This window comes from Pelobates fuscus, chromosome 5 (assembly GCF_036172605.1).
Source record: "Pelobates fuscus isolate aPelFus1 chromosome 5, aPelFus1.pri, whole genome shotgun sequence".
Lineage (NCBI taxonomy): Eukaryota > Metazoa > Chordata > Amphibia > Anura > Pelobatidae > Pelobates > Pelobates fuscus.
In genome coordinates this window covers 116,042,746-116,057,849 of record NC_086321.1, presented here as the reverse complement: position 1 = coordinate 116,057,849, position 15,104 = coordinate 116,042,746, and the positions used below count along the sequence as shown (strand labels likewise).

Here is a 15,104-nt window from a genome sequence, read left to right as displayed (position 1 = left end):
AACATATTTTTAGAAATTATTTTTTGTACAAAATGTATATAGTGGAATATATATTATGCCAAATCTATAATAATATATATATGATATTATGTAACAGAGTGTATTTTATGAGAGAGAGAATTTTAAAGAAAAATATATCTACTTGGAAAATGAGAACAGTTTCATATATGTACAACAATGCGTATATTTTTTTTGTGATGGCTATAACCAGTTCAAGACTAGGGTTAGTCAAACTCGTTCTTATTATTGAAATGCCATTTGTCAGGGACTCAAGAGCAAATTCTCATCTGTATTTCTATATTGTGACCGTAAATGTTAAAGGGTAACTGAACGCACCATGTCCACTTCATTGATTTGACGTGGTTTTGGTGCTTCAAGTCTGTATGTGCAACGGTCCCGTTTGAAATGCTGTGCATACAGAAATAGAACCTGGTGCTGCTGGCAGCGACATTAATGTTTAATGCCTGGAATCTTTAATGTTAAATTGATGTTAAATCTGTGTTTACTTGTCTGTTGTCCTCGTGCATAGCATGCACGCAACAGACAACCAATGGTGACACAGCTCCTCCCTCTGTGCGACCCAAGTCCTCCCTTCAGCCCATCATCTGAGATGAGGGAATGACATCACCAGAGGAAGGTCAAACTGCAGGAAAAACCTGCCTAGTATCGCAGGTAAATATTTCTTATTTTACTTCTTATCTTTAAGTGTGAGAAGAGGACCATGCCAGTAAGGTTACTCAAACAACAAAAAAAAGAGTGTTTTATTAAAACCCCTATTTTTTGGTTGGACCCTTTAACCATATAAGGGCAACAATTGACATGCTCTGGGTTAGGTAGCTTCCCAGATGCTATAGAACTACAAATTTAATGATGCTTTGCATGGTTTTAGAATGCCCTACAAAGCATCGTGGAAGCTGTAGTTGAAAACATTTGGGATCTACCTTTTGGGCACCCCTGCTCTAAAGTTAATCTTCCAGATCAAACGCGGATAGATTTATGCCACTAAGGGGACATCCAAGATGGATTTACCTCTGAATCTTCCCCTTTTGCATTTTTTTATTTTTTTTATTCTATAATTAAGAGTAGACAGCAAGAGAAACAACAGACAATATACATAAACGTAATAGGTGCATGGTACAATGTTTCTCTGTAATCGGGAACTGGCTTAGACCATTTCTCTAGCAGAATGAATGATCATGCATCTGTATGACAAAATACGCCAATGGTGTACTAATACAGGGTTATTCACTAAACTCAATTTTTTTTTAATTCAGTTTGATTTTTTTTTTCTTCAAAATCGAGGCTAAAATTGGCAAGCTGTTTCCAGAGCTGTAACTAGAACTTTATCCAGAGCAGCTATTTTTGCCTCAGTTTTGCAATTCTTATATTTCGCTGCAAATCAGAGTTTAGTGAATATTCTCTTGTATATGAAAGTGATCTTTGTAAGTAAGAAACCATCGCTAGAGCTAAACTATGTAGGTTTTCCCCCCCATAAACTGTGCAGCTTTGAGTATGTGTAATGAAACAGGAAATGTTTTTTTACCAAGCATTTACTCTCTAGATGTCGATATGCTCTCACACTCCTCCACTGGCTTATTCCTGGCACGGCTTGCACATGTTTCACTTTAATTTGTAATAAAATCAGTTTAATAAAATATTATTAGACACTAGATCAGACATGTCCAATCCTAACCATCAATCTGTCTTTCCACTACAATTCTCATAATCCTCTACCAGCCATTGGTGCAACAAGTGTTCATTGGTGTAACTGTTGGGATTATTATGAAGTCAAACTATAGTTAGAAAGGCAACGTTTAGCATACATCAACCGCAATCATCTGTAAAAGAGGGAAGATAGAAAAAAATTGAGGGTCCCAGATTTATTTGTGGAAATGCCTATAATTCCATGTGATCACACCAGACACTGCACCAAGAGCATATTGTATCTTGTTAGTGAACCTGTTAATAGAGATGTGTAACTGTGCTTACACAATCCAGAGGGTTAATTTGTAAACTACATATAGTGAACAACTATGAGTAACAATCAGTGATAATACTTTGCAAAACTAATGTACGGAATGAAAGATTTCTAGTTATTTAATTGGATTTAGCTGTCATTAGCGTATTTTGATTTCTCTGTAACAAAACGCCTTTATACTCCATGTTTTATTTCGTCAGATCTTGAATGTCAAAAATATGATGGAATGATAAAGTGCATGGTTTTATTTTAAACACTGTAATAAAATACCAACCTTGCATTAAAAACCTATGTGTGGTGGTGTTGTTTGTTTTTTTTTAAATCATATTTTTTTTAACACATGTATATTTTATTAAGTGTTAATATAATTAGAAAATGCATAGATTTAGCTTATGTGAATTATTAGTATGCCATTGTGCATGTCTGTACTGATGTTATAACACAGAGTATAAGGAGGTTTTAAAAAAAAAATAGACAGGAAACATATGAAGTTGTTTTCACATCCACCCACTATCTTAATTAGTTAAAGTGTATTTGATTGATTTTGTAGAACAGGTTAAATTTTTACATTTGTATGATAAAAATGACACAATGTAGTGCAACGTTTCTGTACATTCATGTTACTGCCTTTTGCTAAGCTAGCAATGTTTAACAGGCGATAGATATTTTAAGCCATGTCTCAGAACACCTTGCAGTAAAGACTAAATTCATATGAGAAAATTAGATAAGAGAACATCAGTTCCCCTTAAGGTGATTCCAGAACCATCTTTTGCCAGTTTTAGGAGATTGCGTCATTAATCTCGCTAGTTAAAAAGCCACACACTCTGCTTAAAACCTGGTTTGATCCCATAACACACAAAGGGACTGAAGGTGTTGTTCGTATTGTCTGTACTTGGCATTGGTAAGGATGGCACAGGCCCTTGTATTTTGCCTCTTGGCTTTATGTCTTGGCATCAGCGCAGAGAAAGATACAATAGAAACAGAATTAATCGAAGACACTGAAATTGCAAAAGGAACAGTCATAGTAAGTAAAGTACATTTATTTGTCTTAATGCATGGTCATTAACAAAATGTTCTGTGTAATGGGACACACACTTGATTAAAGTCCTATTTAAGTGCTGCATTAAATAAATTATATAAAACGAGCTTTTAGATCATTGTAGATATCAGATTCCATACCATAGTAACTTAAACATTGAAAAAAAAAACCCTATATCAGCGCTTAGTAGATATTCCCTTATCACCTGAAAATAGGGAAAAAACAAACAAACATTATTTGGGTTAAGTCCACAATGTTAAAGTTCAAATGTTTGTATATTGAAAGATATATCAAGGTGGTTAGGGAATAACTGTGATAACACAATGGTCGGTATGTTCCGAGGTTTAACCCCTTAAGGACACATGACATGTGTGACATGTCATGATTCCCTTTTATTCCAGAAGTTTGGTCCTTAAGGGTTAAATAAATCTCGTCCAATGCCACTTTGTATCCAACCTTAAATTAAGAGAGATACTGACATAGTGTAATAAAGTAACAATTGATTCCCTTAAAAAAACAACTAAATAAAACTAAATAAAACTTACAAGATAAAGTGGTGGAAGTTATCTCTAAGTGCCACTATAATTAGTGCACCAATGTTGTTATAGTGGCACCTAGAGATAAGTTCCACCACTTTATCTTGTAAGTTTTATTTAGTTTTATTTAGCTTTTTTTTTTTTAAGGGAATCAATTGTTACTTTATTACACTATGTCAGTATCTCTCTTAATTTAAGGTTGGATACAAAGTGGCATTGGATGAGATGTATTTCAACCTCTGAATATACCGACTATTGTGTTAATATCACAGTTATTCCCTAACCACCTGGATATATCCTTCAATATACAAACATTTGAACTGTAACATTGTGGACTTAACCCAAATTATGTTGGTTGTTTTTTTCCCCCTATTTTCGGTTGATAAGGGAATATCTACCAAGCGCTGGTACTGGTTTTTATTTATTTTAATTTATTTTATATTGGAAACTATGGAAGGTTTTTATAGTATCTGGCAGCTGTGAACCATCTGTTATATAGTGTCTTAGTACACTTATTCATTTTATTTGTGCTCTTCTTATCTTTTTAAATTAGTAACTTAAACATTGTTTACTCTACATGTCTATTATCATTAGACATTTCACTATTTTAGAAATGGTCATGCCAACTAACTAGGTTGGCGTTTGGAAGAAATCTAAATTCAGTATTTTAGATATCCCCTGCAATGTACATTTTGGCTTTCTAGGTATTGTTTAATTTCTCCTCTTCTTTGTTTGCTTACTCTATACTGACTGTCAGGTGTAAAGGACAGAGCTTATAACAGTGATTGACAGGGAGCTAATATAGAGATGCACTGGTGCAGGATAAAGAGGTGTGGATATTTAATTTTACCTTAGTCAATCCCTTTACAACTGAACGCTCTGGCCTAGAGAGGGGTTCCTGTTCGCAAATGCTTCACAGTAACCGCCTGTTTATGTAATAATGCTTAATGTTATGTTAAAATGGTTTCATGCAACATCTGTGCAATTTCATTCTTTTCTTTTTTGTACATAATTGGAAAAGCTCACTAAAAATGATGCATGTAAAAAAAAATAGTTGTGGAGTTATTAAGTAAAGCTGCGGGCAAGCTTCTACCTCACGCATTTCTTGTCTGGAGTTATCTTATTTGACTTTGGGATTTGGTGCCACAAAGGAAACCTGTGCATTTGGGTAGATGTACAAAAAAAGCAGGTAATAGGCGCTTGCTAAAATAGTACAAATAAACGGCAGCAGTGAACCTGCTAATAACCAGAAAGTGCAAAAACAGAGTGGTAGACCGTGCCATCTATCGCGGTCTACCACTCTGTTTTTGCACATTTGGGTAGTTGTAATCATGCATTCGATGAACGTATAAACACAAATTATCCACAGCTGTTAAAATTAGAGAAAATAAAAGATTTTAAAAAAATTCTCATTTGTTTTGTTTTTATTCATCACGTTCAAATTTAAGAACCATAGATAGCAGAATTTGAAGTGTGTCAAGCCTTGTTATATATGATTCTGAGACTCATATATTTTCAATCCTTGAGCTGTATTGTTGAATGCTATTTACTAAAGCACTTACATGATTCTTTCTGCAGGCTCCAAGTGTCGTGGGCTGTTACATAAAAAGTATGCCGGAACTGTATGACTTTATGATGAACACCTGGGCCTTATAGTATCCTTCAGATTTATTCCATCTTTCAATATGTTAATGTATCCTTGTTTGGAACCTTTACATTTCTTAAAAGTGATGGGGTGTGAGACGAACAATGAGAAAAGCAATAAGCCTGGCAGCCACATTCAGTGTGTACCGTAGAGACCAGTTAGGAGAGAGTTACCGTGATCAATCTGGCAAATTATAAGAAGCATCATGCGCTATGATTAAATGATGTTACATTATCTGAAATTACATATTACAAATTTTAAAAATAAAGTAAAGCATTACATACCGAAAATAATTGTAATTATTGGAACGTGTTAACAAATTAAAGTGTATAAATGCAGTAATCATTTTAGATGAGAATCCTGGAATTATATTGTAGATGGTCATTAGAGCTGTCTATATCCCGGAGAAAGATTACAACGAAAAATCTGTCAAATTAGAACATTCTTTATTTGCTTCTTATTTCAGCAGCACAATTTATCTAAATGCTTCCTAGGTATACAAACTATACAGAAAACAAACAGTTAAACTCAATTGGGTCAGTATAGAAACTTTCCCACAATTTGGTAAGAGTGTAGCGCTTACAAGTGTATTCCAAAAGTGCTCAAATGTATAAATATGCACTTACCACTCGGGGTAATAGCAAAAGGCGTACATAAGAAGGAAAGAAAAAACAGAAGGGGTATATAGGGTAATATTATATGACCTATATTGGGTTGAATTTAAATATATATACATAAACTCACATTTATTAGAGCCTTTTATATGTATATAGGCTCGAAACACTTGAGCATCCGTGCCTTTAAGGTAGGCAACGAGACCGTACTGGTGCAGCTTGCTCTTTTCTCTTCCTTTCAGCCAAAAAGTCTTCAATCAAATGAAACACAGAAAAGAAACCTCTGGGTGCAGATTGTTATACCCTTAGTGCACAGTGCAATAAAAATACATGGAAAAAAGGTGCTCACCTTTTGAAGAGCCTTTTACTAACTGGCTCTAAGTATTTTTGGTATGTGTGTCAAATATTAGGGGTGACACTACCCTTCACCGGATCCAGGAATTCAAGGTAGAGGTAAGTATATTCGAATACAAAATGTATTACACAAAATAAAGATAATAAAAATGACCAAAGTAATAATAAAAATATAAATAAATACAATATGTGTTGAAGTTCCTTGGTACAGCAGGAGAGGAGGAACTTCAACACATATTGTATTTATTTATATTTTTATTATTACTTTGGTCATTTTTATTATCTTTATTTTGTGTAATACATTTTGTATTCGAATATACTTACCTCTACCTTGAATTCCTGGATCCGGTGAAGTGTAGTGTGTCACCCCTAATAATTGACACACATACCAAAAATACTTAGAGCCAGTTAATAAAAGGCTCTTCAAAAGGTGAGCACCTTTTTTCCCTGTATTTTTATTGCACTGTGCACTAAGGGTATAACAATCTGCACCCAGAGGTTTCTTTTCTGTGTTTCATTTGATTGGAGACTTTTTGGCTGAAAGGAAGAGAAAAGAGCAAGCTGCACCAGTACGGTCTCGTTGCCTACCTTAAAGGCACAGATGCTCAAGTGTTTCGAGCCTATATACATATAAAAGGCTCTAATAAATGTGAGTTTATGTATATATATTTAAATTCAACCCAATATAGGTCATATAATATTACCCTATATACCCCTTCTGGTTTTTCTTTCCTTCTTATGTACGCCTTTTGCTATTACCCTGAGTGGCAAGTGCATATTTATATATTTGAGCACTTTTGGAATACACTTGCAAGCGCTACACTCTTACCAAATAGTGGGAAGGTTTCTATACTGACCCACTTGAGGTTAACTGTTTGTTTTGTGCATGTTGAGAGTGGTTTTTGGAGTACCCTCACGAGTGTTTTATAGCAGCTTTTAAATAACTATTCTTCATTATACGAACAAGCGCCACCCATTTGCACACCTTTTTTCTGTGTTGCTTATACAAACTATACAGGTTTAGGAATTTGAAAGTGATATAAAATTTGATGTAATATTTCTAAATAAAGTTTGCATTAGATGTGTTTTAACAATTAGTAAATAATTCAGGTAAAACTTTTAATAGGAGCTCAAGAGACCATCTATCATTGCATTGCCCACATTGTCTCTGTGTCCGTGATAACAGTTTCACAGTGTATATATATATTTTTGTTTCCTCTGTATATATTGTCACATGTGATATTAACACTGATATCATATTGACACCACATTTCCCACTTGCATAAATATTGTGTATACATGAAACATTGACCAGTAAACACCGAAGGAACATTGTGGGCACCATAACCACTTTTGAATATTTAAGTGATTGTGGTGCCTGGAGTCAGTGGGTTCCGGGCTGTGCCTCACTACTATATTGTTTACTCGCCATTTAATAGAGATTCTTGATCCCTATTAGCCCAAAGTCCAGCCTCCAAAGATTATATGGTGAAGGTGGAGCTATGCTCTAGCAAGAAAAACAGAGGACAGTGATTGGCTGATAATTTAATAAACAATCCCTGGTATGAATTGGAATGGTACAAGATCATTGGATGCCAGCTTTAGTGTGTCATGGCTGAGCATCTCTGCTAATGATGAGTAAACTGTTTATTTCTTGATGTGAATCTGGCGTCCTACACTCCACACCCACTTCAATTCATTGAAGTGGTTACTGTATTCATGTAATATTCTATAAGATATATTTGTAATATATATGGGTGTTATTATATTCAGCCCCCATTTGACTGCTCTATGGGAACTGTACATCTTGTAGTATCCACCATCTCTAATTTCTTTACAGTAAAAAATATATATATTTATTTATTGGACAGGACTTTATCACAAGAATATGAATCACGAAAGTTTGATATGTATGTAATGGAACACTATTGCCCAGTCTTCATTTGACCTTTTCTGTTGAAGCTCTTGAAACGGACTAATGAATATGAGTTTTTGTCCAAAAACAATATGAGGATCAAGGCTGGAGCATTCTGTTACAGGGACAAGATGTACTTTTTACAGAGAAATTAGTAATTTATACAAAATAAATGTGCATATGCCTTAATTCTTATCTTCATAGCCATAATCTTGAGTATGACTCCAGAGAAGATAAGGAACCTCAAGTAATCTTCTATAACTACAAAAATGAAGAACTCAAGGTTTGTATATTGGGTTATTTAAAAGTGTTAATAATTAACAAAATCCGCATTATGTAACATTGCTATCTAAGGTAGATTTTTTGCTGGTATTTCAATTTACATCACTACAAAGTAGCAGCACTGCAAAGACACTTTGAGAAAACAGAGAACAGTCAAATTCTCATGCAGCCATACATCTGTAAGTATAGAAAAAGTGGAGGGCTTAAATTTATAATGACTTCACTGCATACGTGAACTAGTGTGTGTCTTCTTCTTGTTCGTGTTTTGATGAGGAAAAAAAAACAACTGTTATTTACTCAGGTGAGAATGTGGCTCTTTTGACCTTAAGTTTGAATTCTTACTTTAATGACTAAAATCACTGATAATGATAGATAAAAATTGAGCGCTACACTTTTTTATACACTTTTTGCTAATATGTTGTATCATAATATTTAAGGGTGAGGTAGTGTGTAGCCACATTCAGGTTTTTATGTTTGCAACTGTAATGCTTTTACCTGTAATGAGGATATATGTGCATGTGTGTGATTGTTGTTGTGGTTTTTATGATGTCTCCAGACATCTTAGACAGATATGAAATACAAAATTATTTACCCAGCTAAATGCTAAAAAGTCATCTCACATAAAAATATAGAAACATAGAATGTGACGGCAGATAAGAACCATTCGGCCCATCTAGTCTGCCCAGTTTTTTAAATGCTTGTATTAGACCCTAGACTTATCTTATAGTTAGGATAGCCTTATGCCTATCCCACGCATGCTTAAACTCCTTTACTGTGTTAACCTCTACCACTTCAACTGGAAGGCTTACTTGGTGCAACTTTATATAGGCGTATTTAGCAAGATGTTGAAATTTTTATGGTGAAATCTTAGTCCATAATTTATTTTCATAAATTATTATTTAATTTATGATTATTTAATCTTGGACACAAAGAATACCTTGCTGACAGAAAATATATTGATTTTAATGAAAATACATACTCAGAATAAACCTGGGTGATGAGATGTCTGAAACAATTATTTTATTCCAAAGGTAATAAGCCTTCCTGTCTACTGGCCTCAAAATTTAAATAAAAAAAAAAAAAAATCACAATCCCAGATTGAATATTTATTAAACGACAAAGGGGAAACATAACTCATCCTATCAAAATTAGCAATATGTTTGCTGCTTATTATATGTCCCTTTACAATTTGGAATCTGATACGAATACTACACAAGCTTCATTAGAAAAAAAATAAAACATTTTTTTGGACAAAACTGAGTTACCATAAATTTCCACTGATAAATTGGACAATCTAAATTCTAAAATCACTTGCAGACAAAGCACTGGGTCCTGATGGATTATACTACAAAACATTTTCTAGTATTTTGAAACCACATCTAACCAAATTATTTAATTTGTATTCGTCTGAGGGTAAGATGCCGTTGGATGCTTTGTGTGCATAAATTGTTACCTCGCCAAAACTGGGAAAATACCCAGATAGGTGCTTAAACTTTCACCCAATTTCATTAATCAATAATGATGCCAAATTATAAATAGCAATCAGATGAGTTTTGTTATGAGTAGGCAAGTTGTTGCCTTGATACAGAAAATGAAATCAACTTAGACACCTTTTCTGCGCCTATCTTTGGATACAGAAAGAACGCTTGATAGAGTACTCTGGGGCTATTTAAGAGAAGTGTTTAATTTAATATACCGCTGTCATTTATTAATGCGTTTTTTGCACTATATTATAATCCCACAGTCAGACTATGGGCTACAAATTTTATTTCTGAGTGCTTTCTATTAACAAATTGGACTAAACAGGGATCCCTTTCATCTCCACTTTTGTTTTTCATTGCAATGGAACCCCTGGCTGAACTGATCAGGAGATGAAATAGAGGGCACAACAGTTAAGGATAAGGTTCATAAAATAGGCCTTTTTGCAGAAGATATAATATTATCACAAAAAAATCTGATTACATCAATAAAGCCTTATTCTGCAGCAGTTTGAAGAGGTCGCCTACTACAAACTCAAGTGTCACAAAACTCTGGAATTACCTTTTCACATTCCATGGTCTTATCTGGATAATTTAATAAAAAGTGAATTTCGTTTCGATTGGAGATATTCATTCATTGCATACTTGGGCATTAATGTATGCAACAATTTGACAAAGATGCGTGCATATAATTCAGCGAAGATATTGCCTGAAAAAAACTAGATTGATAGATGGTGCAGTCTTGAAATGTCATGGTTAAGCAGGTTTGCTTTAATTAAGATGACCATCCTCCCTAAAATACTCTATTTTTTAAGAACAATTTTCCTTTCTATACCTCAATCTCAAAAAAAAAGATCTATTCAACACTAATTAATTCTATGAGGAGGAATAAAAGCAATAAAGTTAAATTCTCAGTTTTGCACAACCATAGGGTTAAGAGAGGTTTGAGAGTCCCTGATTTTAAGAATTATTAAGTATTATGTTACCAACGCAGCCTATGCCTTTAAATTTGGATATTAATCAATGTAAATGACTGGAGATAAGGCAAAGTATGACTTAGATGATTTTATCACCCCTAAGTACAATGTGATGTGCTGCAAATTACAGAAGTGTTTCGAGATTCCTGGATTAAAGATGTAATAACTTTAGATAATTCTAATCTGGAAAAAATGGATATCTTTGATCCAATTCTGAAACATTCTATTTCTTTATGTTACGCCTATATCACATCTAGGCCTTCTTCAGAATTTGATTTTATGGTGATATGGGGAGAAAGATTTAAATGTACAATACGAATTGGAAGATTGGTTTGCAATTTTATTTGCTTTACATGGAATAACACAATGTTCCAATCACATGAAGAACCATCATAAGAACTATAGTTGGTACTTGGCTCATCCAGGTTACATAAAAAGAATCCAAATATTTCTAGTATATGTTGGCATGGATGTGGTCAAATCGGTTTAGTATCTCCTGCTTTGTGGCATTGTCCCAAACTTCAAAAAAATGTGGTGAGGCATAGTTAAAGGACCACTATAGTGCCAGGAAAACATACTTGTTTTCCTGGCACTATAGTGCCCTGAGGGTGCCCCCACCCTCAGGGTCCCCCTCCCGCCGGGCTCTGGTGTGAGGAAGGGGTTAATCTTACCTCTTTCTCCAGCGCCGGGCGGGGAGCTCTCCTCCTCCTCTCCGCCTCCGATCCTCCCTTTTGGCTGAATGCGCATGCGCGGCAAGAGCTGCGCGCGCATTCAGCTGGTCTCATAGGAAAGCATTTACAATGCTTTCCTATGGACGCTTGCGTGCTCTCACTGTGATTTTCACAGTGAGAATCACGCAAGCGCCTCTAGCGGCTGTCAGTGAGACAGCCACTAGAGGATTTGGAGGCTGGATTAACCCATTTATAAACATAGCAGTTTCTCTGAAACTGCTATGTTTATAATAAAAAGGGTTAATCCTAGAGGGACCTGGCACCCAGACCACTTCATTAAGCTGAAGTGGTCTGGGTGCCTAGAGTGGTCCTTTAATAAAATTGATCCATAAATCACCATATTGACACTAGAGTTAAGTCTATTCAAAAAAATTCTGATAACACCAATATATAATTGACAAGATCATGATATTTTGATAGCAGCAACACCTATCCGTAGATACAGGAAATCACCTAATATGCTATCCATTAAAGATGCTCCCTATCTAGTGCTAGATGATAAGCATTACAAAATGGTTCTTAGCCAGTCATCCTCTAGAGTGGACCAATTGAAATTTCACTGGAACACATGGGAAGGTAATATCAAACATGCATACTCTCTACAGTTTAGACCTACAGCTAACTGACTAATTTACTAAATAGTTTAAACCATGGGTCGTCAACCTGGTCCCTACCGCCCACTAGTGGGCGTTTCAGGATTCCAGGTGGGCGGTAGGGATTTTCAATTTTTTTTTTTTTATAAATTGGGCAGGCGGGCGGGCGCGAGCCGGCGGTACCACTGTGACTGGGTACCGCCATCACCACTTGCGGCCGCCGGGGCCGCATATGGAGGGGTCCATCGGGTGGCCCATGCTGTCAGGGCCACCCGATGGATGTGGATTGTGAGGGGGCCCGGTCAGCGCTGGGCGCTTTAACAGTGCGACCGGGCCCCCTGTGATGACATCAAATCTGCTGGGAGGAAGTGATTCCCCGGTCACTCCTCCCAGCATACAGAGAGCCGCGCGGGAGGAAGGAGGAGGAGGGAGTCAGAGTGGGAACTCTGACTCCCATGCACCTGAGCCACCACTGGACCCCAGGGAAAGTCACCCTCCTGCACCTTAAAGGTAGGAAACAGGAGGGTGACTTAAATATAATGTGTGTTTGTTTGTGTATGTGTCTTTGTATGTATGTCTTGTGTGTGTCTGTATGTATGTCTTGTGTGTGTCTTATGTAAGTGTCTTGTGTGTGTATGTCTGTATACATGTGTCTTGTCTTTGTATGTATGTCTTGTGTGTGTCTTATGTGTGTGTGTATGTCTGTATATATGTGTGTCTTGTCTTTGTATGTATGTCTTGTGTGTGTCTTATGTATGTGTCTTGTGTGTATGTCTGTATGTATGTGTCTTGTGTGTATGTCTGTATACATGTGTCTTGTGTTTGTATGTATGTCTTGTATGTGTCTTGTGTGTATGTCTGTATACATGTGTCTTGTGTTTGTATGTATGTCTTGTGTGTGTGTCTGTATGTGTGTCTTATGTATGTGTCTTGTGTGTGTGTGTATGTCTGTATATATGTGTGTCTTGTCTTTGTATGTATGTCCTGTGTGTGTGTATGTCTGTATACATGTGTCTTGTCTTTGTATGTATGTCTTATTTGTGTCTGTGTGTATGTCTGTATATATGTGTGTCTTGTCTTTGAATGTATGTTGTGTGTGTGTCTTTGTATGCATGTCTTGTGTGTGTGTTTGTATGTATGTTTTGTGTGTGTGTGTGTCTTTGTATGTATGTCTTGTGTGTGTGTGTCTTTGTATGTATGTCTTGTGTGTGTGTGTCTTTGTATGTATGTCTTGTGTGTGTGTGTGTTTGTATGTATGTCTTGTGTGTGTGTGTCTTTGTATGTATGTCTTGTGTGTGTGTGTCTTTGTATGTATGTATTGTGTGTGTGTGTGTCTTTGTATGTATGTCTTTGTATGTGTCGTGTGTGTGTGTCTGTCTGTATATATGTGTGTATGTATGTGTGTCGGTTTCTTGTGTCTGTCTGTATGTGTATGTGTCTTTGTATGTATGTCTTTGTGTGTGTGTGTGTGCCTGTCTGTCTGTATGTCTGTATGTGTGTCTGTATGTCTGTATGTATGTGTGCCAGTCTGTTATAGTGGGATACCTAGCTCAGCCTTCCTACTGGGCATTGCTATAAGGAAGGTTAAAAAAAGGGGGAAAAAAGGTGGGGAGGGGAATTGAGGAGGGAGAAGAGGGGAGCTGACGCACAGATGAGAAATCATATTATGCGCAAACAGAGAAGTCGTCTGAATATCACCGAAAGAGGAGACCGTCGTTTGTTCCTTACAACCTCAAGGATCTCATTAATCACTAGTAAAGGTAATTTCAATTTACTTTATTGTTTTCTCATTAAACTTTTTATAAAGTTAAAAACATTATAAACATGCATTAATTGCAAATAAAAAGTTAAATGTACGTACATTTATTTTTTTTAAAACACCCTCCTTTCGAAAAAAATATTCCGCACTTGCGCGAAAACTGGTGGGCGGTAAGGAAATTTTTTCAACCAAAAAGATGCATTAGTGGGCGGTAGTTAGAAAAAGGTTGACTACCACTGGTTTAAACCTTTAAAAATTTAATTAAATGCATATTTATTTTATAATGTTATTCATACACTTGTTTACTCTTTAAAATAATTTTATTTTTTGATTATGAGTATTTGGATGAGAATGTTTTCCCCTTCTATCCCCCCTCTTTGTTTTCTGTTTCCCCTTTGTTATTTTGAAAAAATGTAAATAGTAAAACATTTGACTAGAAAATAACATCACAAACAGTAAAATAGGTTCTAGCAATAATTTTTATGCAACTATTAAATTTGTATTATTTTTTTGATTTTCAGTCAGTGAAAATAAAGAATCTGAAAGCTGATGAAATTAGCGCTTTACTCGATGAAGCTGGGTTTTACCGCAAGTCACAAAAGGGAGAAGAGGTCCCTAAAGAATTCCAGCACTATCCATTGAAAGCACCAAGAGATGAGCTCTAAGTGACAATGTTATATAGTTATTATTGAATAATATTATGTATTATATGTTTCAATGGCACATAGAGGATGGACATCACGCTCGTTACACTAGAAAGCTGTATCTTTGGTGAGAAGTTATTACAAATCATGGAAGGTTACTTTTTTATTAAGAACAAAGGTATGCGATGATAATAAACTATATTTATGCTCACTTTAAATACAACAGACATTTGTTTTTCATTTCTCCTCATATATATGGTTAAACTAATGAGCTTCTTTTTACCTTTTAAGCTCTTTAAGACAAGAAAAGTATTCAGGTTTTGTGTATGAATTGACGTTTAGGGTTAATTAATGCACAATTTTCATTTTTCAGCGGGCTGTTGTGGTTTCTTTAAGGGAGTGGTGGTGTGGCCAGGGGCAGGGCTGTTCTGATAAATTTCAGGTGACTTACTAATAACTATTTATGGAAATAAAATGTAATTTGAAACAAGAACAATGTATCTTAATTATACAAACCAATTTCAAAACCAATTTCAAAACACATTTATTGTAGTTTAAA

At 35.5% G+C, this 15,104-nt stretch overlaps 1 protein-coding gene across 1 annotated transcript; it reads left to right on the top strand.

Annotated features, from left to right (window-relative positions):
- Window positions 1–2,805: 2,805 nt before the first annotated feature.
- LOC134612571 (selenoprotein M-like) lies at window positions 2,806–14,756 on the top strand. The gene is made up of 4 exons (XM_063456958.1): window positions 2,806–3,002; window positions 5,132–5,208; window positions 8,286–8,364; window positions 14,423–14,756. Exons 1-4 carry the CDS (start codon window positions 2,886–2,888, stop codon window positions 14,564–14,566), a joined length of 417 nt encoding a protein of 138 aa, XP_063313028.1. The 5' UTR covers window positions 2,806–2,885; the 3' UTR covers window positions 14,567–14,756.
- Window positions 14,757–15,104: the final 348 nt, after the last annotated feature.

Bases quoted from the DNA above. Each gene is read 5' to 3' on its own strand.
- LOC134612571 (XM_063456958.1), top strand. From the start codon at position 2,886: ATGGCACAGGCCCTTGTATTTTGCCTCTTGGCTTTATGTCTTGGCATC. The intron at 3,003-5,131 runs GTAAGTAAAGTA...TTCTTTCTGCAG, and splicing joins TTGCAAAAGGAACAGTCATA to GCTCCAAGTGTCGTGGGCTG. The intron at 8,365-14,422 runs GTTTGTATATTG...TTTGATTTTCAG, and splicing joins ACAAAAATGAAGAACTCAAG to TCAGTGAAAATAAAGAATCT.